This window comes from Tachypleus tridentatus, chromosome 6, assembly GCF_004210375.1.
Source record: "Tachypleus tridentatus isolate NWPU-2018 chromosome 6, ASM421037v1, whole genome shotgun sequence".
NCBI classification, from domain to species: domain Eukaryota; kingdom Metazoa; phylum Arthropoda; class Merostomata; order Xiphosura; family Limulidae; genus Tachypleus; species Tachypleus tridentatus.
The window spans coordinates 40366671-40394563 of record NC_134830.1 but is presented as its reverse complement, the minus strand read 5'-3'; the positions used below and the strand labels follow the sequence as shown (position 1 = coordinate 40394563).

At 35.2% G+C, this 27893-nt stretch overlaps 1 protein-coding gene across 2 annotated transcripts in view; it reads left to right on the top strand.

The window, feature by feature from the left end:
* Positions 1 to 27215, top strand: part of LOC143252300 (sodium/potassium/calcium exchanger 4-like) — an 80591-nt gene extending 53376 nt beyond the window's left edge. For both annotated transcript variants that reach the window (XM_076504213.1, XM_076504214.1), the window contains 11 exons: positions 1830 to 1909; positions 4091 to 4206; positions 6485 to 6581; positions 6898 to 6994; positions 13543 to 13631; positions 14377 to 14429; positions 14667 to 14836; positions 15430 to 15544; positions 19073 to 19185; positions 22937 to 23002; positions 26893 to 27215. In XM_076504213.1, coding sequence (XP_076360328.1) covers positions 1830 to 1909; positions 4091 to 4206; positions 6485 to 6581; positions 6898 to 6994; positions 13543 to 13631; positions 14377 to 14429; positions 14667 to 14836; positions 15430 to 15544; positions 19073 to 19185; positions 22937 to 23002; positions 26893 to 27039 — 1143 coding nt within the window. In that variant the 3' untranslated portion in view covers positions 27040 to 27215. The remainder of the gene's footprint in view (positions 1 to 1829; positions 1910 to 4090; positions 4207 to 6484; positions 6582 to 6897; positions 6995 to 13542; positions 13632 to 14376; positions 14430 to 14666; positions 14837 to 15429; positions 15545 to 19072; positions 19186 to 22936; positions 23003 to 26892) is intronic.
* The last annotated feature ends 678 nt before the right edge of the window (positions 27216 to 27893 follow it).

Sequence of the window (27893 nt, the reverse complement as noted above, 5' to 3'; positions counted from 1 at the left end):
TGACAAGCCATTCAATAAGTTTGCAAAACAGATTCCTAGGTTCTATATTCGTGGCTTCGATCAAAAGTTGTTTTTTAATGTCACAGGTTTTCTGGTTTCACAGCACATTTAGTGAAAACAAGTTGTCTGAATAAAAAAGAATCCAGACAGCTCAAGCATTGAGCAAATTATTCGAAGCTGTCTCCATACAATGAACACGATAATCAACCGGAAACATTTTCGGTGTCTTTTCATCCAGCATTATTTAAAGTAGGAAAGAATAAAACGTGTAAACTGAAAACCCAATGGCTCAGTTCCAGCTGTAGCCTTATCAGCGATTTTCAGGTTGAATAAGTTATTACACATAAATCGTAAAAGTTTGGCTTTAGCAAATCCAACTGTTCTGATATTTTTAATAATAAAATGTTAGCGACACCTAAGAAGAAGCGTAACACTATACTTTTATTTTGACAGTGAAAGACTGTAATTAGTCATGCGCCTAACAATCGCTTTTCAAATTCAGCTTATTTAGTAGTTTGTTTGTTTTAATTTCGCGCAAAGCTACTTGAGAACTGATTATCTTTAATTTAGCAGTGTAAGACTCGAGGGAAGGCAGCTAGTCATCACCACCCACCGCCAACGCTTGGGCTACTCTTTCACCAACGAATAGTGGGATTGACCAAAACATTATAATGCCCCCACAGCTGAAAGTGCAAGCATGTTTGGTGCGACCGGGATTCCAACCCGCGACCTTCAGATTACAAGTCGAACGCCTTAACCCACCTGGCCATACTAGGCCTCATTATTTGGTAGGGTAATATTACTAATTGTTTGTGCTCATTGAGATAAGAACCCTTTATTGTTGCTTCACTCGCTAACAAAACAAAACATAATGACACAAAGTGTAATCCGAGGGTCGCGAGTTCCAATCCCTGTCACATGCTCGCCTTTTCAGCTGTAGTGGCGTTATAATTTTTCAGTAAATCCCACTATTCGTTGGTAAAAAAGTAGCCCAAGAGTTGGCGGCGGTGGGTGGTGATGACTAGCTGCCTTCCCTCTAGTCTTACACTACTAAATTAGGGACGGATAGCACAGATAGCCCTTGTGTAGCTTTGCTCGAAATTCAAAAAACAAAACAAACAAACAACTTTCTAAATGTCTCTGGTACTTTTTGTCGTTAAGTCCCTTGATATGTATTCCTAAAAGCCTATTTGACTACCCCAACGACATCATCTTTAATTCAGATAATATGCAAATTAATGTTAATACCTCTAGGTTATTAAAATATATTTACATCATAAAGTATAGAGATCGACTGACCTGTCTAAATGTGGGCTAAATTAGGTACGATAACAGCAATTGTTCAGTGGGCAAGTTTTGATTTTAATAATTACAATATTTCAACCTATAGTATCGGTCATCATCATGTAAGAAACACGTCAGCAGATGATGACTCGATATTATTGGCTGAAATGCTATAAGTATTATTAATTATTCAGTTCGGAAGGTTTCTTCGAATGGTAACTTTTTACTGTATGAGTACAATACTTCTTAATATATTTTTAGAAATTTACGAACATGTACCATATGAATAAATTGCAAATTTATATAACGATATTACGGAAAAATTATTACAATTTGCTGGGATGTAACGGAATTGTGCCGGTTTTTTTCACTAAACATGAATTCAGTACGGTTGAAATTAATTTTAAAACTTAAAGCTCTTATGTCTAATCTCTGCCTTGCCAAAGTTTGGATGCATTTTAGTTTAATAACATTCTGGATCAATAGTATGTCGTCCTTGATTAAGAAAATAACCAGTTTTATGTATAACGTTATTTTTGGAACAGATTATCTACGACAAGACAGTGACGTGGTATGAATCGCTGATTATGTTGATAGGATACGTTTTGTACATCCTCTTGATGAAGTAAGTAATGCTGAAAGCGTTTTTAACCTCATAATTATAAACAGTTACATTACTATGTTATTTACATATTTTGGTAATTTATGTTGATGTGACTGTGAACGTGGTCCTTCAGTTTCTAACCGTGGAAGAACGTGACAGTAGTCCAACGTATAGTCGTATAGTATTGTATTTATAGCATAGTTGCTGAGGTTGCTTCCTGTTGACTATAGGGAAGGCAGCTAGTTATCAGCAACTTAATACGCTAGGAATTTACTGTCGCTCTTATAACGCACCCATAGTTTAAGTGCAGTGAATATTTTGTGGTATCACACAGATTCAAATATTGCCCAACAGATCTGAAATCCAAAGTGCTTATTTTGAATAAGTACATGAAAATATGCTGAGAAAGATACATTATTTTTCTTTCTTTAAGTTCTACTCTTGTTCATTCATAATGAAAAGGCGTAGATTTTACGTTTTTTTAGCTAACACTGAAAATATCTATCATTAACTATTCTGTAAATTTCTGAAAATATTATTAACAGTGAGGCTCCCTAAGTGATAGAACAATATATTCTAATCTTTATAAGCAATAACGTAAGAAAAAAATATATATCCATCAGCCTATGACACATTTCCGAATAGATCTGGGATTACAAACTTCCTTTGGTATTGTTAAAAGAACAACAAAAAACGAACGTTGAACTAAAGAAAAATATTTAGCGAATACAACACCAATAAATAGATATAAATATGTATATAAATAAATAGATATTAATAACTAATAATAATATTCGCTACTCTCTTGTTATTTATAATCAACGTTCTTATAAAAATTATGAGGTCGATTTTCCCTTGTCTCGTAACCGTTCTATATTAACTGTATCAAGAATGAGGGGAACAAAAGTTGCATTTAACTCCAAACTGATAAACATTTTAAATCAAATTTACTTCCACTATTTTGTTATAAATGTTTTTATAACTCTCGGTTGTGACCATGTTCGGTCCACTGAGGGCGAAGACGAAACTTTTAAATGGGATTAGGGGTAGCAATTTTTTTTCGCCACTACCTCCAGCTGTATGCCCTTGTTCTGGGAAAGGGAACGTTTAGTTCACATGAAATACAGCCAGTAGCTGAAAATTACTTATAGAAGACAGAAATTTATTTTCGCTTGAAGTTTCATTTGAAAATATTTACAAATAAGTGCGGATAAAATGTCTTATATATACATGGCAGTGTGATATTAATATTCCATACAAGCTAAAGTAACCAGTCCGAAGGACGGGTAAAACAAAAACTTGTTTGTAACAAATAACAGGAAACTGTTTTTCTTTCTTCTTAAGTTAATAAATATTAAAAATACATAAAGGTACCAATACTGAAACGAAAGGCGTACAGTTGTCAAGAGTTCCAACAATAGTGGTTACGTGGTTCGTTCTAATGCTGATAGATATACAACGTTGGTAGTTTAAAATTAGATGTAAAGTTAGAGGGTTTAGTTTAAAGTTAGATGTAAAGTTAGAGGGTTTCGAGTACAACATGACTTTCCTCATGTTATCCTCTATCACTCTGTCAAGTTTGTCGCTGATTGATCAAGGAAAATAGAGAGGTGTGAAGAGTAGATAACAGAAACACACACATAGTGATGTTTAGTTATAGATAAAACGAAAAATTTTCAATGGTTGGATTGACTGCAAATTTTAATGCTTGCTTGGACCTATTTAATGTGACCACTATGTTAAAATAATTTCATTCTCTAGTACAGGCGCTTTAATTAAAAGCAATTACGCTGCAAATAGTCTCGAAGTACACACGTCACGAGCTGAAGCTATTATGGGAAATAAAATTTCTTTGCAACAGTGTGAAAAATCGAGATCACTGGTGCTGCCGCCTAACGTTGTTATGACGTAACTTTTCTAAAGTCACTCGTTGTCTCACCTATATATGTATTATATATATTTAAGGCCTGATCGAAACAAAACAATCGAGCAGTTCTTACTTTATAAAATGATCTCTTTGACGTATATTAATTATATCTTTATTTTAAAGTAATTAATCTGTAATATGCTATTTTGAGGCTTTCCAATATTAAGCATTTTGGTCCTTTCACAGTGTAAACTACTTAGTTGTTATTTTTATGATATTAGGATAAGATAAAATATTTTTCTTTTATTCTAATTTTCAATTTTCTTTTGGCTCAGGTTCAACAGAAATATCTATGGATGGATGTCCAAAAGACTAGGGCTCATTGAAGAAGATTCAACTGCTCTAAGCATTCTGTCTCATGGCAACGACAAGAAATGTTACAGTTCTTACGGTAAGTCGGCAAAATAGCTAAGTTAGCAGTCCTATGTGCTTATATTATGTTGTTTTTGTTTCTTTTTACAGATTCCAAAACATGAAGAATGTGGAAACTAAACTAACATAGAAACTAAACTAACATAGAGCCTAAACTAACATAGAAGATAAACTAACATAGAACCTAAACTAACATAAAAGATAAATACAGAAATCCTAATTTTGTTTAAGAAGTCTAGTTCCCCTGTTTATTAATTTATATTATTCATCGTATAATAAAGTTGCAATGTTATGAAATAAACCTGTCAAATAGCTTAAATATCGTGTGTGTGTGTGTGTGTGTGTGTGTGAAACACGAAAATTTGTCTTACTTTTCATACTTACGACACTACAAACTACAATGATCGTTCCTGATACCCCTGGCTTACCAAAAGTTGATTACTGACTCATAATTCGTGAACTTAAATACTGGGAAGGGATTTTTTTTCCTTCAAGGACGTGGTAAGAAATCAGTATGCAAAGCTTTGAGTTGCTTTTCAAAGTTGACTACAGCTTTCATTGAACTAGGAATGCACTAAAAGCAATAAGCGGGGACACCTTTGCGATTTGTAGTTCTATATGACAGGATAAGTGATCTATTCGATGTCAATGGTGCTAACTTAGGTCCCTAAACACAAAATCTGCCTTTTTGTTTTGCAACATGTGCATATTAACTGAATAACTGCTGAGTTCAGAGTCTACTATTTCAACCGAAAATGCTAAGTTCAAATGATTAAAGGTGAACGAAGACCAAAAATGGGTGGGAACCTCTTGGGCAACACTGTCTGATTCAGCCAGGACTTGTCCTAAATTCATTGTAATTAATGAGAAGAGTTGATTAACACAAAAATAGAGATGCACAAAAGCTGTCACGCAGTGCATAGCCTCATGAACAACGTTCTGAATGATGCACCAGTCGTGTTTGTTTCATAATGTCCCAACTTTCATGCCGTATTATACACAGTTCACACATTTCACTTGGAAACCTTTATTTTGAATTATAAGTAACTGCATCAGTATAACAGCTTTGCAATGTAAGTTAAGAATAACTACATTTTCTTACGTAAACGCTAAGTTAGTTTGGTTTGGTTTTAGTTTGTTTTGAATTTCGCGCAAAGCTACACGAGGGCTGTCTGCGCTAGCCGTCCCTAATTTAGCAGTGTGAGACTAGAGGGAAGGCAACTAGTCATCACCTCCAACCACCATCTTTTGGACTACTCTTTTACCAACGAATAGTAGGATTGACTATAACATTATAACGCCCCCACGGCTGAAAGGGCGAAACATGTTTGGTGTGACGCTAAGTTAGACAAGTATATTTATTTATACTGTGATGTCAGACTCTCTTCAATTAACGCTTTGTTCAAAAGGAAGGTTAAAATAGAATTTTACTAAAGTTAATGCGGGAGTACTTTACTAATTGAGACTTCTATTGATATTTTTATTGTGCATGATTAAAGCAGTTTTACACTATAAACAATTATTTTCTAAAGTTTCTGAACCATATATATCTAATCTTGACAACTTCTAATAAGATTATATGTTAAAAAACGCTTTGTATGTGTCGTTGGTCACCTAAGTTATGGTTTTCCAAATATTTTTTACTTGTCGACCCCTTGACGAATTTATGAAGTTGTTATCAACCCCCCAGTTAATATTTTTAAGAATCATAATATAAAACAATTAACTAGATTAAAATTTATTTTCAAAATATCTATTTTTTCATGACTGTGTAAATGTATACACTGTGGAATATTTGAGAAACGGAACGAACGTCATTCGCTCGCCTTTGTTACTAGGCCAATCGCACTTTAGGGATCCAAGGAGGTAGATACCAACCACTTTGGAAAACCATGATTTCAGTGAATAAATGCAATTCTATAAAATTTAACTGTTGGTTTGGAGGAAATTTTCAATACATTTTGCGGAATATACAGAATTATCTGAAATAGTGCTATTTTTGGTCACTAGAGGTTTTTGTCGAATCCATATCTGAAAATATTTAGTATGTCCTAAAGTCTAAATATGCCTTTATCACTTTTTACACAATTATTTTGGTTTGACTACTATCGCATGTACACAAATATTTCCAAATCAGCTACATAAAGAAATATAATTAATTAATTTCCAGTTGAATACAAGAGAAATACAATAAAAGATGTCCATGAGTGTTCCAGTCGCATTATCAAAAGTAACTAAAATATTAACACTTATTTAATATACATATATTTTTAACTGTAAGTCTTTTTAACTCAAAGTTCCCTTCAACGACGAGATTGACGACTTTGCTCAGACATCAGTGACATCACAACCTGTAATACCTGCAGACGAGGCTATACGTGATAGTCAAAAACGGTAGGGCAAATAAAAAAGATTAAAACAAAAAAATTATTTAAAGTTATATTAACTTTTAAGGTTTTCACTGTCTTTCCAAATAGAAATGTTGTTTATTTTTAATGTGGTTTACAAGGGAGCCTTCACAAATTGTTTTTAATATTTGAATTAAAAATAAAACTATTTTTCTGAAACTTAAATGTGCAGGTAAATGATTAAAGTATACTATGAAGTATTTTAGTTTCCTAAATTAAAAATAATATTAATAATACGATTCCAGTTTTCAGATTTTGTTTATTCATTGAAAGATGTGTTTAAAATATTCGTTAATTTTTAGTGTCACACTTTACGAAGCTGCCCTAATGATGCTAATGACACGTCACTTTCGCCCGTATATCCGTTTCCGGAGTGCTGCACAGCGGATAATTCTTGAGGTAAATTTATAACACCATATTAGTTCTCTGAGAAGTTTCTTTACACATTTGAAAACATGATTATATATTGTTGTTGTTTTTTTCAAAAGAATATACGTGAAAAACAAGGAATGTAGTACTTACCTTTGACTTCTTGTGTTTTTTCACTTCCGGTTGTCGATGAACTTTAAACCTACTTTTTATTCTAATGGTATTAGTACAATAAATAATTTTTATTTACTTAAATAATGCACCACATTATACAGAAAATTAACACACACAAAGCAGTCAAAGTCCTGTAAATATTATAATTTAATTAGTTTCTAACTATGGCATAAGGGCCTTAAATTAATTCCCTTACTTGGTCGATTTCATCACCACGTGATCAACTTTCAAACTAATTACGAAATTGACAATACTCTCAACTGAACACAACACAGCATTAAATTCTTTCGATATATAGATTAAAACTTTGGTTATAAACGACATAGTATAAAACATAGGAAAGAATTATTGGCAATTTGGGAAAGAGAGGATGCAGCAAGTGCATCAAATATTATAGTTTATGACTCCGTAAACAAATAAAAGTAAAGGCTTCAAAATTAGACTTTCCTTAGTAATATTTATATTTTAATATGTAATTTACGTTAAATTTCGTAATTCAGAGGAAGTGGTGGTGATGGTAAGTAAATTAGAGAAGACGAAAACCTGGAAATCAAGTGTCAGGATTTTCATAGTAGGAAGGACTGAGGATTGGCCAGGTAGTTAGGGAGCTCTACTTGTATTCTTCGGATCGTGGGTCCGAATATCCCTCTCACCAAACATCCTTGTCCTTTCATCCATAGGTATGTTATAATGTGACGGTCAACCCCACTATTCGTTGGTAATAGAGTAGCCCAACAGTTTGCTGTGGGTGGTGATGACTAGCAGCCTTCCCTCTGCTCTTACACTACTAAATCAGGGACGGCTAGCGCAGATAGCCCTCGTGTAGATTTGCGCGAAATTTAAAAGCAAACCGAACACTGAGACTTTTTCTAGACATTTCTTTATAAAGTTGAGACCTCAAAACACATATGATATTAATATTTGGTTTAATAACTACGTCCTGGTACCAATTTTATTTGTATACATTGATGATAAAATAGTTTTATAAGTTATGAGTGTAACTCTTTGAAAGGTAGTGACATGCGCACCTTGGCTTAAATAAGTAGTCTTTCGTAACTGCCATTTTGTTATAGTGGTAAAACACTTTCACTAACCTGACGTTTTCTGACGTAACTTCTTAATTCGTGACTTTTGCTGGTTAACACGGTTATATCCAGAGTTAATAACTGTCTCCTGTTTTTTCGTTAAAAGTCCACATAGACTGGTTCATTTATTTAGAGCCCAATTGGCAAGACAAATTATTTTCTCTATCGCTGTTGCCAGGCATGGCCAAGCGTGTTAAGGTGTTTGACTCGTAATCCGAAGGTCGCGGGTTCAAATCCCCGTCGCACCAAATATTCTCGCCCTTTCAGCCATATATCAGCTTGCTACAACGATTACAGCTTCTGCTTCTTCCAAATAATAGACATCACGTGATCTGTAGCTGTCTACGTAACCCTTTAATGTGACAGTGAGCTAGAATTATTATAAGATTGAGGGCCCGGCATGGCCAGGTGGTTAAAGCACTCGACTCATAATCCGAGGGTCGCGAGTTCGAATCCCCGTCACACCAAACATGCTCGCACTTTCAGCCGTGGGAGCCTTATAATGTGGTGATCAATCCCACTATTTGTTGGTAAAAGTAGCCCAAAGTTGGCGGTGAGTGGTGATGACTAGCTGCCTTCCTTCTAGTCTTACACTGCTAAATTAGGGACGGCTAGCGCAGATAGCCCTCGAGTAGCTTTGCGCGAAATTCAAAACAAACAATACAGCTGTGAAACACACCAAGAAACCACCCTTTAAGGCTAGTCACTCACATGTCGGCTAGCTTCACCTTTTCTTTCACTAACTAATTTTTTTTCTGACTGAACTTCACTTTTTCGGACTTGCGCTCGCTTGGTCACTTACTTATATATATATACATTGAAAAACTGAGGTCTGTAACGTTTTACAAACTAGGAAATGCTACGATGTAACAATACTCTTATAGCGAGAAAAACTCGGTTGTTTCGAGACACCAACAATTGAACAATTTGTTCCCCAGTGGCACAGCGGTACGTCTGCAGACTTACATCACTAGAAATTGGGTTTCGATACCCCTGGTGGACAGAGAACAGATAGACTATTATGTAGCTTTGTGCTTAATTCCAAACAAACAGTTTTAAATTAACTACTTTTAAACTGTGTTGATATGGAAACTAAATAACCATTAAATATTATATCACTAAATAATAAATTTTACATTAAACATTATATCTAACAAGGTGTGTGTGTGAATAATATTATGGCATTGCGTCTAATTTAATTCTGTGAAAGAAAATGGTTTAGTTTGTTTTGAATTTCGCGCAAAGCTACACGTGAACTATCTGCCGTCCCTAATTTAGCAGTGTAAGACTAGAGGGAAGGCAGCTAGTCATCACCACCCACCATCAACTTTTGGCTTATTCTTTTACCAACGAATAGTGGGATTGACCGTAACATTATAACATCCCCACGGCTGAAAGGGTGAGCATGTTTAGTGTGACTGGGATTCGAACACTCGACCCTCGAATTACGAGTGGAGTGCCTTAACCATCTGGCCATGCTGGGCCGAAAGAGAATGGATTATAGTATTTCAAGATAGAGAAAACTGAAAAAACACAACGATATATCCAGTTTAATACAGACATATTTAAAAACGGGTGATAATAAGTTATCTAAGACTATATTATTACAATACTTAAGACTTTTTGAAAAGGCTCCCCCCCAGAATAAGTCATAGTTGGTTGACATTGAGAGAACAAATACATTATAAAGTAATTTAATATATAATTTTTACGGCTATGGTTGTAATCAATGCGTACAAATGTATCTATCTGTGCTAAATATAATATAGAACAACCAAATTATACGCACCTTAACCAATCAAATACCACACAGTACCTGTAGTTATGATTGCCAACATATGTGAAAAGCTCTCCAATAAGTTAATGATCTAGAATTACCTTAGGTTACTTTATTTTCTGTATTTACCTTTCGACTTTTACAGTAGGTTTAACTTTCTATTGCTCACTCCACGTGCTTTTGTTAAGTCACAGAGGTTAATTAAAATATTATTAGTTGTATTAGGCACACCTCATATTGTGTTTTCTCTCTCTCTCTTTATATATATATATTTAAATTAAGTTTAACGTTGTTACATGTTAATTAGAGCACCGTTTTTCGTGTTGGAATATCGGTAGGTTTACTGACTTACATCGTTCAAGTCCGAGGTTCAATACCCCGAGGTGCACTTAGCATATAGCCCAATGTGACTTTACTCTAAAAAAAACAAATTATGGTGCCCACATTCTAGTTAATTATCGTACGATTCAGGTATTTATTTAATTTCTTGTCTATTATTTAGTATTTTAACGCATAGTACTTCTTCGCTACACTGTTTTTACTTTCGTAAGAATTTACCTCAATTATCACACTGCTCTAAAGTTAAATTGTCAGAGCCTATTGGTTTTCAGTAGCCACAAGATGTTTTCAGGTATATTATCTAAAGCTTTGCTTATACACGATTATCAGGATGCCACGTTGTTCAACAAATGTTAAAATCGCAATAGTACTTGAAGTTAATAACTATTATTTGTTCCGTGACTGAGTTATGCTCAAATAACACTGCACAACAAAGTTTTTGCTTCTTGAACACTGTTGGGTGTTCCTTATAGATTGTTGGCTGCTGATCACAAAATTCACATCCAAATTTACCCATCGTGTACCGTTTCATTGAAATCTTCAGTTTTGTCATGTTTATTTCTAATATATGTGTCCAAAAATTTTCGTTTCTGTAAAATATCTATGAACAATGTTTTGTGCAGTCTGGGCATGTCCAGTCAGGAAATCAGGCCAGGTTGGAAGCTGTTTTGTGGAAGTATCCGGGCCGGGTATGCCTGGGCATGCCGGAGCTAGCTTGACACTGTCTCAGCAGGCTATAAAAGTGGCTTGCATACACAGATGCTGCTCATTGGATTAATACAGATCTTATAGTGTGTACGTATTGTTTCAGAATATACCATTGCCTCAGTTGCACTGTAACAAGTAATTTAGATGTTATAAACAATTTACAGGACGATTGGTGACGATCAGCATGTCTCCTCAATGTCTTAACAGCCGCGATACATTCTGCTATATTTGTGACGAGTATACACTTGTTCATCAGAGACGCTCAATGACTGATCCTGTGAAGAAAGTATATCATCTGTACTTTGGGTGTAAAATTGATGATCAAGACCAGGAATGGGCGCCTCACATTTGTTGTGCGACATGTGCTGTCTGCCTGAGAGCTTGGCTCAGAGGCACTCGAAAGACAATGCCCTTTGCTGTTCCGATGATATGGCGAGAACAGAAAGACCATGTGACGGACTGTTACTTCTGCTTGACTAATATGTCTGGTTTCTCTGCCAAAAACAAGAAGCCAATTGAATACCCTAATTTGCCTTCAGCAATGAGACCCGTGCCACATGACAACAGATTTCCAATTCCGAAACCACCAGAGGAATGGACCTTAGATGAACCAGGTGAAGAAACTGCAATGCAGGGAACTGGCAGTGACATTGATCCGAAATTTGAACCGTGCTTTTCAGGCGATCCACGTCTCATAAAATAGTCAGAATTAAACGATCTGGTCAGAGATTTGGGTTTGTCAAAAGCAAAAGTCGAATTGCTGAGTTCGAGACTGCAAGAATGGTGTTTGCTGTCACCAGGTTCGAAAATTTATGTTTTTCGAAGACGCCAAGATGATATAACCAAATTCTTTGCACAAGTTGACAGTCTCTGTTTCTGTGTTGACATCGAAGGATTGTTCTCTGCTTTGGGTTGTAACCATGACCCACAAGAGTGACTTCTCTTTATTGATTCATCAATGTTAAGTTTCAAAGCTGTTCTGTTACACAATGACAACGTTCACCCTTCAATACCTGTTGCTTATGCAGCACACATGAAAGAAACTTACGAGAACATGGAAATGTTGCTGAAGCACATCCAGTACAGCAAGTACAACTGGAATACGTGTTGAGATGTGAGAGTCGTTGCTCTGTTACTGGGACTGCAGCTCGGCTATACAAAGTACTGTTGTTTCATCTGCAAATGGGACAGTCGTGCCAAAGAGTCACATTATTCTAGACAGAGCTGGCCACTCCGTAAAAAGTTAGTTCCAGGACAGAAAAATGTAGCGCATGAACCGCTTGTCGACCCGGCAAAGATTTTTTTGCCTTCTCTTCACATGAAATTGGGACTTATGAAGAATTTCGTGAAAGCAATGAACAAAGAAGGCGAAGGTTTTCGTTATGTAAGACAGATGTTCCCAAGAATAACTGCGACTAAGAACAAGGAGGGCATTTTTGTTGACCCTCGGATCAGACATGTTGTGAGTGAGAAACGGTTCGAAGATCTGTTAGTTGGGCCGGAAAAGATTGCCTGGAAAGCCTTCAAAGACGTTGTTGACAATTGTCTTGGCTATTACAGAGTCCCACAATACATTCAGCTGGTAGACAAACTTCTCAAGGCATAGAAAACAATAAAGTGCAACATGTCACTCAAGATTCATTTCCTCCACTCACACTTGAACTTCTTCCCCGCAAATTTCGGTGCTGTCAATGACGAACGCGGTGAAAGGTTTCACGAGGACAATGCTACAATGGAAAAACGATATCAGGGCAACTGGAATCCGTCAATGCTTGCTGACTACTGTTGGACACTGCAACGTGATGCACCAGACATTGAATACAAACGAAAATCAGGAGCAAAACACTTTTAATTATGTTGAACTTAATAGCGTATTAGAAAAATAAACGCAATTAAATACGTTATTGCCAGTAAACAGTTAACTGCCTATTTCTCAGAGTTCCTACGTGATGAAGCAAAACCAAAACCATATTTGTGCATACCCACCATGTACCTGTCACAATCAGCAAAAACATTTCAGGAAGCAAAACTTAAAAAAAAAAAAAAATGTACAGTGTAGTGTTTAACGTTAGTTCATGGACACTCTTGGTTAGAATGTTTTATATACATCGTTTTATTATTGTTACTTTATCAACATTATAATTTTATTATAGAGATAGCTTTGTATTATTAGCTTAGTACATGGATTAAGGACTAACCTAAATATCCTAAACTGATCGAACATCTTGGGTTTATGGCCAAAAATACTGTTAACAGCGAAGGTAGCTAAACGGTGAAGAAACACATTCTGATCATTTTAAGTGAGAATGTAAGGAAATTATAGTTAATTTGTTATACTCATTATAAGATCGATTTCTAATGTTGTTCTACGTAGATAGCTTGCTTTGATCGGGAAGTTACTGTTAATTAACCAACTTCTTAATTAAAATTTGCCAGCTTGTGTTAATTCTTTACTATATTTCTATTTAAAAAAGATATTGCTATTGAATTTACAGATAAGAAGACAAAGAGGACGTCTAACTAAGCTACAATCTCAATCTTCTGTTGATCCAACAGAATTTTTACGTCGCAGAAGAAGCGTGAGGTATGTTTTATGATTAAAGTTTCTTTATATGTTTGAAAAACATGGTGATCCTCTTTACGTTAGATTTCTTGAGATGTCTTGCTATGTTTTATGTTAATAAGGAGCTGAGAATTACTCTACTAAAACACATCGTGATTAAACGTTCAGTGGTTGGTTAAAACGATGTGCTTCACTTAAATCTAAGCACGATTCTAACCGTGATACACGGTTCTAACAGAACACACAAAGACGAAATAAACTTCTTGAGCTTTTGGTTTGAGCATTAGGTTTCACTCGAACCTAAGCACGGTATAATACATCATGACGAAACAGAATACATCGTTACGAAATGAAATCGTTCAGTTGTTAGTTAGTATGTTGTGTTTCACTTGAACATGAGCACGATACAAACGATGACGAAATAATAAAAAGAAATGTTTTCAAGCAGTGCATAAAAAGAACATGTTAAGGTACCACTCACTGACTGTGAACTTAATACCAAAATCACCAAACCCAGCATTAAGAATGTTTTAAACTGGTGCATATAAATGACATTTATGGATACAAATAATGGCGTGTCTTTAAGTAAAAGGTTAATACGTTACATTTGTAAATATATATTGAATAATACGTGTAGTGGTTTGTATTAAAATCCTTTAGCTCAACGGAATATATTTAAATTGTGTTGACGCTGTGTGGAGCCTTTCCACGCACTTCCAAGTGTTGCTAGCAAATCTTAATGTCTCTGTCTTGTCTTTCTCTAAAGCATGAGCATCAGTTGGACAGCTGATGCACCCTGGAGGAGATTACCAAAATTAGGTAAATATTCATTTAAAAAGTGACTATTCGTTTATTTACGTAGATATATAAACAGTTGTAATGAAGTGTCAGGAACTTAGTAACAAAGATCAGGTGTGTGCTTAATGATCGAATCATTTTAACCCTCTAACGAATTATAGTAAAACTTCACAAACTGGGCTAAAATATAAACGATGTATTTGTTGGTTTAATATAGTTAAAAGAAACACGTTTCATTGAGTGATGATTTTCTCACAGAGGACGGAGCTTTGAATGTTTGTAAGTGGTTCGTCAGAATTCCGGTTTTGGCAACTCTGCATTATACTATACCTGATTGCAAGAAGAACGAGTGGAGGAACTGGTTCTTGGTAGCCTTCTTTATGTCCATAACCTGGACTGCTGTGTTCTCGTACATTATGGTGTGGATGGTAAGTTTAATTCAGTGCACATCATTTCTACAGGCCTATCATTGCCTAGTGGTTAGGGTATTGAGCTCGCAATTTGTGGGTTACGAGTTCGAATCACAATAAACACTGTTACAGTTGATATTTAAAGTTCTGAAAATCTAAACCTTCAGCTTCCTTGATTTTTACAGATACTTAGACATCTCTAAACATTACAGAACGACATTACGTAAAATATGTCAATTATTTATAAAAGTTCGTATTGGTTATTTGAATTCATTAAAAAGTATTTGGTGCCATGACATTTTTGAAATGTGCTAATGTCATGGTTGATACATTGTTACAGTTTTATTTTTTACGTTTTCTATATATGAAAAGAAAATCATATTTTTATTTCTTTCGGTTTTCTTGTAATCATTTTATATTAATATGTTTTCTGTGATCTATAAATTTTATCTGTGTTCTAACTGGAGGATTAATACTTTTGCTCTGTTGAGAACTTTATTTACAGGAAATTCTCTATAATGCAAGAAATCAGAAATTATTAGACTTTTTTAATCAGTGTTGTATCAGCATATATGTCTTCGAAAATAGCTAGTTCTTAATTTCTGCTACAGGTGACATTGATAGGATTTACAATGGGGATTCCAGACACTATCATGGGAATCACTTTATTGGCCGCTGGAACCAGTGTTCCTGATGCGTTCGCGAGTTTGATTGTCGTTAAACAAGGTATGTAATTAGTGCAAAAGTCTTGTTAACTCTTGAACATTGTCAGTGTTACGAGCTATAAGTCTCGGGAATATTCTATTTCGTCTCGTTAGATTTCGTTATTTGAATGTACTGTGGTTACACGTGTTCCAGAATGTCATCGCTTCATCTTACACCATAACAGCTGTTACCGAGCAGTTTACCAACATAAATACTACCTCAACTACTGCGTTTGTCTCAATAATTCTGGTATTGAGAGAAAGTCTAGTTGACACTCGACATAGAAGATAAAGATGACATTTTATTTACCGTACACTTTTTTTAATTTTCACTCGAAAGTCCACGTTAATAAATTCCATACTTTTTAAAAGGGTAACTCCTTTCTTGTTCTAATAAACCATTTGTCTCCTACAAAAAGAAATAATTTATCTGCATTACGTCTGCAAACACTAGTATAATTTTCTTCATAAATATGCATAAGGCTAAGTATTATAAGTACAAAATATTCTAGTGGGGGAGAGCTGCGTTTATGGAATCATGCATTAGCTTCGCACTGGGTGAAAAAATACCCGTGTGTGTGAATATATAATAAAGAATATGTACGTTTTAAGAAAAGTTCATTCTTTCGTTATTCAATAACAACCTTCTTAAACAAGTTACTTCGCTGCTTAACATTCACCAGTTTAAAGTCAAACCCAATAATAGAGTTAATCGCCCACCTTTGCCAGGGCCTGTCCTTACAATTTAGGGAATATAAAGCTATTCTCGAGTTAACAGCACCTTTCCTTGCGCCATTCAAGCCGAAATATGAAGAATAATAAAAAAAACGACAATTCTATTCTGGCTTCTTAAAACAATATATATATATATAAATATTTTATTATTTTTTTTAGAATTAAGCACAAAGCTACACAATGAGTTATCTGTTGGAGTTCTAAGAAGAATCGTTAAGGAATTCGGTGGAGTGCTGGTAATAGTTGATGGTTGACTAAATTATCAATTTTACCATATTACCTCTTTAACTTTCTGTACGTTGATAATGAAGCAGGAGAAATGTATATTGGCATTTGTATCATGGTTGAAGATAATTACTCTGTAGTATGTATCTTCTCCTGGAATAGCGAGATTTATTACAATACGTGGCCCGACATGTCCAAGTGTGTTAAGGCGTTCGACTCGTAATCCGAGGGTCGCGGGTTCGAATCCCGGTCGCACCAAACATGCTCGCCATTTCAGCCGTTATAATATGACGGTCAATCCCACTATTCGTTTGTAAAAGAGTAGCCCAAGAGCTGGCGGTGGGTAGTGACGACTAGCTGCCTTCCCTCTAGCCTTACCCTGCTAAATTAGGGACGGATAGTGCAGATAGCCCTCGAGTAGCTTTGTGCAAAATTCAAAACAAACAAACAAACACATTACAATACGTATGAGAGAAATATGTTTTATAATTTCATTTAGAGTTAATTATGCTACACATTGGAGTTTGTGTCAGTAGTAACGTATTTTATTATTTAGAACAAATATATATATGGACAGCAGATATTATGTACAGTTGTGAAGTTATTTGATTAACATTCAAATCTGGTTTCAGTCGTTAAATTACGAGAGTTTCTATAATATGTTGTGCGGTACAAAATTCTGAAATCAGAACTCAGTGGTGGATAGGGTACATGTATACTAGTGTACATCTTCGACGTGGGATATTCCTTAACACGTACTATAAGTCAGAAGACTGTCGATTCGATGCAGTCTCGTCTAAAGCGAAGATAAAGGAAACCATAAGCAACATATGAGCGTTGAAGTGTAGAGGTAATATATTTTGTCACTAATGAAAGTTTTCAAGCATAGGTGCAGTGTATACATAAGTCTGAATGGCTCTTGTGGAGTAATATCAGCTTTTCTGTTTTACTGGAAACCACGAGCCTCGCAAACAACAGCATGAAGTAAGAAACACGAGAAGTTCCAGACGCGTCAGTTTGTATCATTGAATAAATGTCAAGTCTGTGTAAGTACTTCCTGACAACTCTGTTAATGAGATGAATTGGAAAGATATTTCTTGAAAAATGTAATTATAATGGAAAGTTCTTTAAGAAATTCATGGAAGTCACTGACTGAAGGCCCGGCGTGACGAGGTAGTTAAGGCACTCGACTCGTAATCCGAGGGTCGCGGGTTCGAATTCCCGTCACACCAAATATGCTCGCCTTTTCAGCTGTGGGGGCGTTATAATGTTACGGTCAATTCCACTATTTGTTGGTAAAAGAATAGTCCAAGAGTTGGCGGTGGGTGGTGATGACTAGTTGCCTTTCCTCTAGTCTTACACTGTTAAGTTAGGGACGGCAGTGCAGATAGTCTTCGTGTAGCTTTGCGCGAAAATCAAAACAAATCAAACCACTGACTAAATTGTACGAAAGTAAGTGAGTATCTTTGTACAAATTTATTGTACAACAATTTCTTAAAATAGAAAAGTATAAAACTGCTAAAGCGAAAAGAGGAGAAAAAGAGCAGCAAAACTGATTTGGTGATAAGCAAAAACATAAACAAGAGAATGGGTCAATTTTTAGTATTTAAAATCCAAATGGGGGAAAAAGAAATATTTGTGTTCCTTCACTCAACATGAACGTAATATTTGAGTTTTCAGTTTTTAGTAAATAAGCGAGTAATCTCTTGTAATCACATTTGTTTGTAAACCACAGTTTAAAATTATCTTGTGAGCCACAACCTTTACTGTAACTTTGTTGTTTAAATCCTTCATTCCATATATATATATATGCTCTTTAGAGAATAAACATATTCCATTACAGTTGGGCCCAGCATGGCTATGTGGGTTAAGGCATTCGACTCGTAATCTGAGGGTTGCGGGTTCGAATCCCCGTCACACCAAACATGCTCGCCCTTTCAGCCGTGGCCGTGGGAGCGTTATAATGTGACGGTCAATCCCACTATTCGTTGATAAAAGAGTAGCCCAAGAGTTGGCGGTGGGTGCTGATAACTAGTTGCCTTTTCTCTAGTCTTACACTGTTAAATTAGGTACGGCTAGTGCAGATAGCCCTCGAGTAGCTTTGCGCTATATTCAAAACAAACCAAACCGAACCATTACAGCTGCTAATATTTGGACTGAAGAGAAACAAAACTGGAGAGATACATCTGGAATTGATAGATTGTCGAATTCATAAATGTTTATATGTAATTTTAGTCATTTTAAACTTTCTTCAAGAAAGTGGTCACGACAGTCGCAATACATACACTATGGATGATACAGTCATGGGCTCAACTTTTCTTAACTAGAGGTTTGGGAGGAATGAGAATATAATAGGACCAAATATATATAAAACAAAAGTTCTAAAATTAATGTCTTGGGAGTGCTAACGACATTTCCAGTGGGCTGATCCCCCTAGTTTTGGCCCTGGGATGTCGGAAATTCTTATTGTCACTTTTATAAGTGGAAGAAATTAAATGAATACGATATTAGTATGGATAGTCCATAACTTGCTTAATCGTCTTGAGAAGTGTTGTTTTAGATTTTTACCAACTATATTTTTTGTTTTCAGGACAAGGAGATATGGCCGTTTCCAATAGTATTGGTAGTAACGTCTTTGATATTCTGGTGGGACTAGCCTTACCTTGGTTCATACAGACTTCCATGGTGGAACCCGGCTCCTTGGTAAGATAAAGAACTCCTCTCGAGTAACTGTAGAGCAGTGCTGAATAATCTGGTTGGACTTGCAGAAAGGGAACCGAAAACATAATGGCAGATTTTGTAACTGATCATTAAATATTCTATAGAAATTACTAAATATGATGGATTTTGAACTTATGAAACATTATTCCTACTAGTTTAAAATAGTTTTACTGAAGAATTGACTGTTATTGATTTTGTAACTACATAAGCAACTCGAAAGCATGTAGTTATTAACTTTTGATCTAATTAAAATATTTTTTGTCAAGGTGTATCCATGTACGAAGAATAGAACAATTATGTGTTTCTTTTGAAAAATTTATTTTAAGTAGTGAATGAAACTTTATTTGAAAAAAGGCCTTACGAAGAAGTGAAAAAATAAAGCTTTTATCAGATTAATGGATGGTTTTGGCTTCGGTGTGCCAACGAGAAATCAAGGGATCTTACCCCTCGAGCGTTGGCCCTGGAATAAAAAAATTCCTATTGTGACTTTTGTAAATGGAAGTGATTAAATGAATTTATTATAAGCTGAGAAAGGAAGTGCATAAACAGTAGAAAAAGTAAATATAGATAACGTAGATATAGATGTAGATTATCTATTTAAGTAGACATTATGACGATGGTTGCACGCAAACCAATGTATAAGTTGCCTAATTTTAATCAACCAGAACTCAATATTTTTAAAATAACATGCATTTAGAAACATATAATCCTTCCTAACTAGACCCTTAGTGACTCAGCTGCAAATCTGAAAGCGCATAACATTAAAAACCAGGTTTCAATATCCATGGTGGGCACAGCAGAGATAACTTATTGCGGCTTTTTGCTTAACAACAAACAAACCCCCCAAAAAATAATAATTGGAAACCCCATCTCTTGTCACTGTCGTTAGTATAATTATTAAGATGAATACACATAGCTTATATTGAATTTGTTTTTATTATCATACGATAATTATGTGATTTAAATCATTTGATAATGCGAGCTAGTTATAGTACTAGTCCCCCACTGGTACAACGGTAAAGCTACTGATTTACGGCGTTAAAATTAGGGAGTTCGATTCCCTTCGGTGGACTCAGCAGATAGCCCGATGTGGATTGCTGTAAGAAAACACAAACATTTATAGTAGTTAACATATCAAATTTACAAAAGTGTGATTTAGATATTGACAACACAGCATGAAAACATTATTGAAATTTATCTACGGTCGAAGAACAAGTAAAGCAAGTTGAATAGTTGATCTACTTCATAATAACTCGAAATTATAGAGTTTGCACACGAAACTTACAAATATACGCATATTACTGCTTTATTTTTTTCTACATGGTTCGGGCATGGCATAGAAAATTCTATTATTTATTATATTTTGAGCACTGAAGTGATATTTTGAAGGTATCTATTGCCTCTTCTCATATTCGTAGTAGTAAAACTAAAAGATAGAGTAATTTATTGTTTTTATTATTCATTGTTGTAGAATGTATTGTAGATTTGTAACGAAATATCAATTTAAAATTCTGGATATTGTATTACTCGCGTGGTACTTATTTAACATAGAATTTTTATAGAGTTTCTTGGTGTGTTCGAACGTCAGTGTAATTAATGTTACGTGTTTTATAACAATGATTCTTGTTGGGTATATCAATAATTTGGTAATCACAAATGGTCTCTAGAGGTTGTTACATAGGCTAAAAATGGTCACTATTCGTATTAATGGTAGCCTGCATCTTTAGGGTGAATGATGAACAGCTAAACAAAGCTTTTCTGTCATATTTCCTAATTATATTGCGATACTTCTCGCTACTGCATGGCCAGTGAGACAAGCCTATCTCATGTTGGGTATAGCCACATGGCCTCACCAGCATTACAATAGTGGTGTATAAGAAAAATTTTAACGTGTAACGAGACTTTGCTATGTGGCATCTGAATATGAATGCTTATGTTTTTTTATTACATTTACTGAATTCTGATGAGGAAAAAGACATTTTGCAGACACTGCATATGCAACAATGAACATTATAGACGCCATCTGGTGGCATAAGCATTAGCACTTATTAATTCAAAGTGATAATGGGAGAACCTGATATATATACATACGTACACACACACGTAGAAGTGCACACTATACACACTGCTGGCAAAACCTTAAGGGCAATGAACATGAAGAAAAAATATCCATTTTACCTTTTTAGACTCAACCACTTATTTGAGTAGAGTTTCGAATGATGAAAATAAGAAAAGGGAAAATAAAAAAATAAAACTTTGCAGCATTTAATAAGGAAAATGTGAACACTATGAAATTAGCCTCAATACTAGGTGGTCAAAAATTTAAGACCATGCTGAAACGAAGCGTTAATCGGTAAACACGTAACGAAATTTAGTCATTTGTGTTCAAGCATTAGCGTTGTCAACATCTCCCACTGACATCTCCTGTGTTACATTGTCAACCTTTTAGCCTTTGCCATGTTTTTATCCAGAGTTTGAACGTGGTAGAATTGTCTAGCTGCAAGAGCAAGGTCTCTCTCTCCTTCCATGGAACAAAGGAACTTCAGATTAAACAGGGGCGTCAAACAGCAGCTGGCTACATTGACATGTTGGCAACAGCATCTTTATTGACTGAAGGCTCTCGCTTGTGTAGAAATGACTGGATCTTTCAGCAGGACAACGCTACAATCCACAATGCTCGCAGGACAAAGGACTTTTTCATGGCGAATAACGTGATTCTTTTGGACCATCCAGCGTGTTTGCCCGAACTGAACCTTATTGAAAATGTTTGGGGGTGGATTGCAAGGGAAGTCTATGGAAGTGGACGTCAATTCCAAACAGTGCATGATCTTCGTGAAGCCATCTTTATTACATGGAATAACATTCCAGCCAGCCTTCTGCAAACGCTTATATCGACCATGCCAAAGCGAATGTTTGCAGTTATTCGCAATGACATCTGTGCAACTAACTACTGAGACCTATTGTTGGGCATTTCCTACCCAATGTAACACAGGAGATGTCAGTGGGAGATGTTGACAACGCTAATGCTTGAGCACAAATAACTAAATTTCATTACGTGTTTACCAATTGATGCTTCGTTTCAGTATGGTCTTAAACTTTTGACTAGTTAGTATTTAGGCTAATTTCATAGTGTTCACATTTTCCCTATTAAATGCTATAAAAGTTTTTATTTTTATTTTCCCTTTTCTTATTTTCATCTTTCGAAGCTCAACTCAAATAAGTGGTTGAGTCTAACAACTCAAAATGCATATTTTTTCTTTATGTTCATTGGCCTTAAGGTTTTTGCCAGCAGTGTGTATAGTGTGCACTTCTACGTGTGTGTGTACGTATGTATATATATCAGGTTCTCCCATTATCACTTTGAATTAATAAGTGCTAATGCTTATGTCTTGGAAAAAGTACAGCGATTCGGAAATTTTTATTAAGTGGTTTTGAATTTTAGAAAAAATAACTTTTGTTTTAGAATCTAAAATCTTTGAACCAAAGTAGTTTTGAAACTCCCCATCCATCCAACCGACAATATCAAAGTTTATCGTTTATAAAGTGTGTCTCTTGTGTGTTTTCCTTATTAATAATCTAAGACATCATAAAGTAAGAACTGTAACAGTTACACGTCTATGTCAATGCCTTTTCCTGGTTATTTTGATTTGTTTAGAAGTTTAAAACACTTAACCGTGTAATTAATACTAAGTTTGTGAGAGAGTAATACATGTTGTTTTTGCCTTCTCTCTAGGCTACAATCAACAGTCAAGGCATGGTGTACTCTGTCATTATTCTCTTCTTAATTATCGTACTCACAGTAAGTATATCTTTCCAGCTATGTTATATAACAAATTTTAACATAACATATAACATAACGTCTTGTGTTTATTTATGCTGCTAATTTTATCGCAAAGTCATTGAATGCTGAAGTGTTTCTGTAAAAAAACTAGCTTGATTGCACAGTCCTGGTGCCTTATTTCAAAGAATTGTAACAGATAAAAACTGAACACAGTTTTGCGTTATACTTTAGTAGGTAAGTTAACTTCTTAACGCTGTTACCAATTTTTAAAAAAAATAAGATTTCTTACATGAGGTTGTTAATTATTCTGTATGAACATTTCAATTGACATCTTTCATTTCTTTTATTTCTCTCTACATGTTTCTCAGTTTTTGATATCCCAGATTCTGAGCGAAACTAATTGTAGTCCTTTTACAACAGCAGACTGTATCTGAGAACTCTAAGATTAATTCCTTTTTTTAAATATTTTCTGAAAGCTTTTATAAATCAATCAATCTTGCCTAGCCAATATTAACATTAAGCAATTCGAGTTAACCTAAAGCAAATGTATTGTATGTTGACTGAAGAACAGTCTGTTATTTGTCTGTTATGAAGTTACTGTGATTCGAATCTGATCCAGGATAGTAAGTCATCTTTTGTAAGAAATCACATAGGTCGGGTTTAATTTACAACTGTAATTAACCTTTAGATGACATAATGTCTCCTAATAATACTGAAAGTAATTCTTCTTAATTTCAAGTCAACCTTGACATTTGAAGTAATTCATCATAACTGCAAGACATTATTGACATTTGACTCAGTGCATCACAATTCTAAGTTACCTTTGACATTTTAAGTAGTGCTATAGAAATGAAACTAGCGTTTTAACTTATTCCTGGAATGAATAAAAAACCTTTTTGAAACTATCTTTATATTGAAGAAGTTCTTTTACCACGAGGACATTTAAATATTGATCAAACGTTTTTCACACTAAATTGGATAAATCCGTGCGATATTCAATCTGATGTTAGCTTATCATCTGCATATGCGATATTAAAACGATTGTGGAGCTTCACCATGCGTTACAATCCACGCTGTCACGTCTGGTCATGCTCTGTCTGACAACCTTATGCTTGACAATGTACCCACAGCATAATTTTCATTGCAGCCAAGAGGCTTTTTTGTAAGGCTTTCTTCTCCAAAACACTCCTTCATGCATGGTCTGCAAAATTTATGTATGACACAAAGACAGCGTTTCACCAATGCCTATTCCAACATTACAATTGCATAATAATCCGTTGGTACTAATTTCACCTAGTTGAGAAATACAACAGTTGAACTTATACTTCGTGGAAGCAGTATGTATACACGTGACTTGCGTCACTTTTTGATTGCGTTCTGTTGCACGTGGATATTGCTTTTGATTTTTGTACTCATGGATTCTTACCTGTTACGAGAGACTACACTTTGTTTACTACGACTGTGGATGCGACTTGTTGCAGATCTATTTCCCAGTGTCGTTACATATAAAGAATATTTCCGTCTTAAACATTCTAAATCCCAAAAATGAGCACATCTTTATTATCAAAGTGTATGAATGATTCGCATATGAAAAATACTGTTAAATATCCTTCTCAAAAGCGTTCAGTTTTCGCTGATGTCACACGACCTACAGAGTGTAAAACACTGTCAAAATGTAATTCTGATAGATTTACGTTCCACCGTAACTTTATACTGGTTGCGATTATTACCTGATTTGTTCACTTGCACATTCAAAATTGTTTTAATATAACATATTCAACCATTTCAGCCCTTCGCATTGACAATCAGATAATTTTCGTGAGCATTTTTCAAGGTCTTTGTTTGTTTGTTCGTTTTGAAATTCGTGCAAAGCTATTCAATGGCTATCTGCGTTAGCCGTCCCTAATTTAGCAGTGTAAGACTAGAGGGAAGGCAGCTAGTCATCACCACCCACAGCCAACGCTTGGGCTACTCTTTTACCAACGAATAGTGGGATTGATCGCCACATTATAAGGCCCCCAAGGCTGAAAGTGCGAGTATGTTTGGTGTGACGGGGATTCGAACCCGCGACCCTCGGATTATGAGTCGAGTGCTTTAACCACCTGGCCATGCCGGGCCCTCAATCTTATAATAGTTCTAGCTTACTGTCACGTTAAAGGGTTACGTAGACAGCTACAAATCACGTGATGTCTATTTGGAACAAGCAGAAGCTGTAATTGTTGTAGCAAGCTAATATATGGAAAGTGTTTATGAATGATTTGTATAATGCTTGTAAACTATTTAAAACATTTTTCTGTTCATGCAAGGTTGAGGATTAAAACAAAGTGATAAAAACCAGAGTAGCCACGAACATGGACATGTCAGTGAATTTTTTGAAAAGGTAAACAGTCCAGTTAGAACTGAAAAATTATTCTGAAACTTAGAAATGCCAGGGAAAATTATATCATGCAATTTTTATTTCAGAAATAGCATCTGGGTACAATCAATGCTGACATAGCTATCATGGTTAAGGTTTTAGACCAACAATATATGGATTCGACTCCTTTCACTAAATCTGTTCATCTTTACAGATGTATGGGATTTTATAATGTGAAAGTCAATCCCACTAGTCGTTGGTAAAGAATAGCCCAAGTGTTGGCTGTGAGTAGTGTTGACAAGCTGCCTGTCCTTGCAGTCTATCCCTTTAAAATTAGAAACGGCTAATGCAGATAGCTCTCGAATAGCTGTGCGCGAAATTCAACGTTTAAAAAAAAACAACAAAACGTAATCTTATTGTGTTACCCTGTTACCTAATAGTCGAAAAAAATCATAATGATTGCGTTTGATGTTATAATAGATAAAATATTCTTGCGTAAACGAAGATGTAACATTTTATTGTTTACATTCAAGCTGAAATTTCTTTTCTTAGAGAATAAACTAGTGGTTAAATGTATTTGTTGTTTTGTTGAATTTCGCGCACAAAGCTACACGATAATTATTTGCGCTAGCCGTCCATGACGTAGCAGTCTAAGTCTAGAGGGAAAGCTTTGTTTGCTTATCTGGATTTAAGCACAAAGCTGCACAATGAGCTATCTGTGCTCTGCCACCAGAACTGTCGAAACCCGGTTTTTAGCGGTGTGAGTCCGCAGACATACCGCTGTGCCTCTGGGAGGAGCAGGGCAGAGGGAAGGCACGTTGTCACTGATAGGGCCTGGATTTTGATATGTTACCAAATAACTTAAGAACTGTGAAGTTTTTTGTATTACTTGTGAAGAGTGCAAATAGATATAGTTAGATCTGTAGTTGTCGTGATATAACGTTTTTTGATATCCTGTAAGAAGTCGAATTTCAACAAACTGTACACTTGGTTTTACGTATATTTGGCAAGTACGTGAAGATATTCAAGCTATCTTAACACTTTAAAGTGTGTATCTCAACTAATCTCTGAGAAATAAGATTATAAGTCATTAAAAATTGTTTGTTTTTGAATTTCGCGCAAAGCTACACGAGGACTATCTGCGCTAGCCGTCCCTAATTTAGCAATGTAAGACTAGAGGAAAGGCAGCTAATCATCATCACCCACCGCCAATTTTTGGGCTACATTTTTACTAACGAATAGTTGGGTTTACCGTCACATTATGACGCTCTCACGGTTGAAAAGGCGAGCAAGTTTGGTGTAACGGGGATTCGAACCCGCGACTCTCAGATTACGAGTCGACCACCCTAATCACCTGGCTATGCCGCGCTATGTGATGTTAAATAAGATACATTATAAGGTAAAATTAAAATGACGTTGTGCTGTGCGCGCGTGCAAGTCTAGAAAGTTAAGGGAAAATGGAAAAAATAAAAGTGATCTCTCATTATACGTACCCATGTACAACACCGTAGTAAAAAAATATATGTTTATAAACATATTTTTCTCTTTGCAGATTTACGCTATCTACCGATCTAACTGGCAGTTAACCAAAAAGCTTGGAATATTTTTGTTAGCAACATATTTTGTTTTCCTAGTAATATTTAGTCTTCTAGAGTTCAACATTGTCGGGAACCTTAACCCACCGATGTGTCCAGAGTGACGACAACTTCCGGAGAAATGACGTCGAAAGAACTGATTAGAAAGCATTAGAAATAATTTATCTCTTATTTCAGCAAGTAATTCTGATCCTGTAAAGATAGAATATCGTTATGCCTTTTGTTTGTATGTACAACGAAACCGATAATTAAATGGACAGTAATATCTGTGAAACCTTTACGTCCGTGTTTCCAAACTTACTCTCAGCAGTAGCGAAAAAAAGAAAACTGAATGTTTTCAGAAAGGGTTAGAAGATTCATTGGACAAATGTTACCCGAATTCCATGTTATTCTAGTTTGAATTAATAGTTTAGTTGACACTTTCGTAAGATGTGGGGTGTATTTTGAACAATATGGATGACGAGATATTTAAACTACTAAATTTTTTTTCACACAACATTTTGTTGAAATAAGATACTACAAAATCTCACATTATATACAATTTTCGCTATTGCTTTAGAGTTATAATTCTTCTCTCATCGATATCTTACAACACAACTCAGCATTCCTTTTAGGATTACTATAACGTGTATCGTGTGATTAGGTGTTAAATCCCTTTAGTCGTTGTTGAACTGTTCAAGGTCTATGAAGAAAATATAGTTGTTCAAGTTCTATAGTAAATTCATTGTTGTTCAGTTTCTTTATTGAACACATTGTTGTTCAGTTTCTTTATTGAACACATTGCTGTTCAAGTTCTATAGTGAATTCATTGTTGTTAAGTTTCTATATTGAACGCATTGTTGTTCAGTTTCTTTATTGAACGCATTGTTGTTCACTTTCTATATTGAACACGTTGTTCAGTTTCTTTATTGAACACATTGTTGTTCAGTTTCTTTATTGAACACATTGCTGTTCAAGT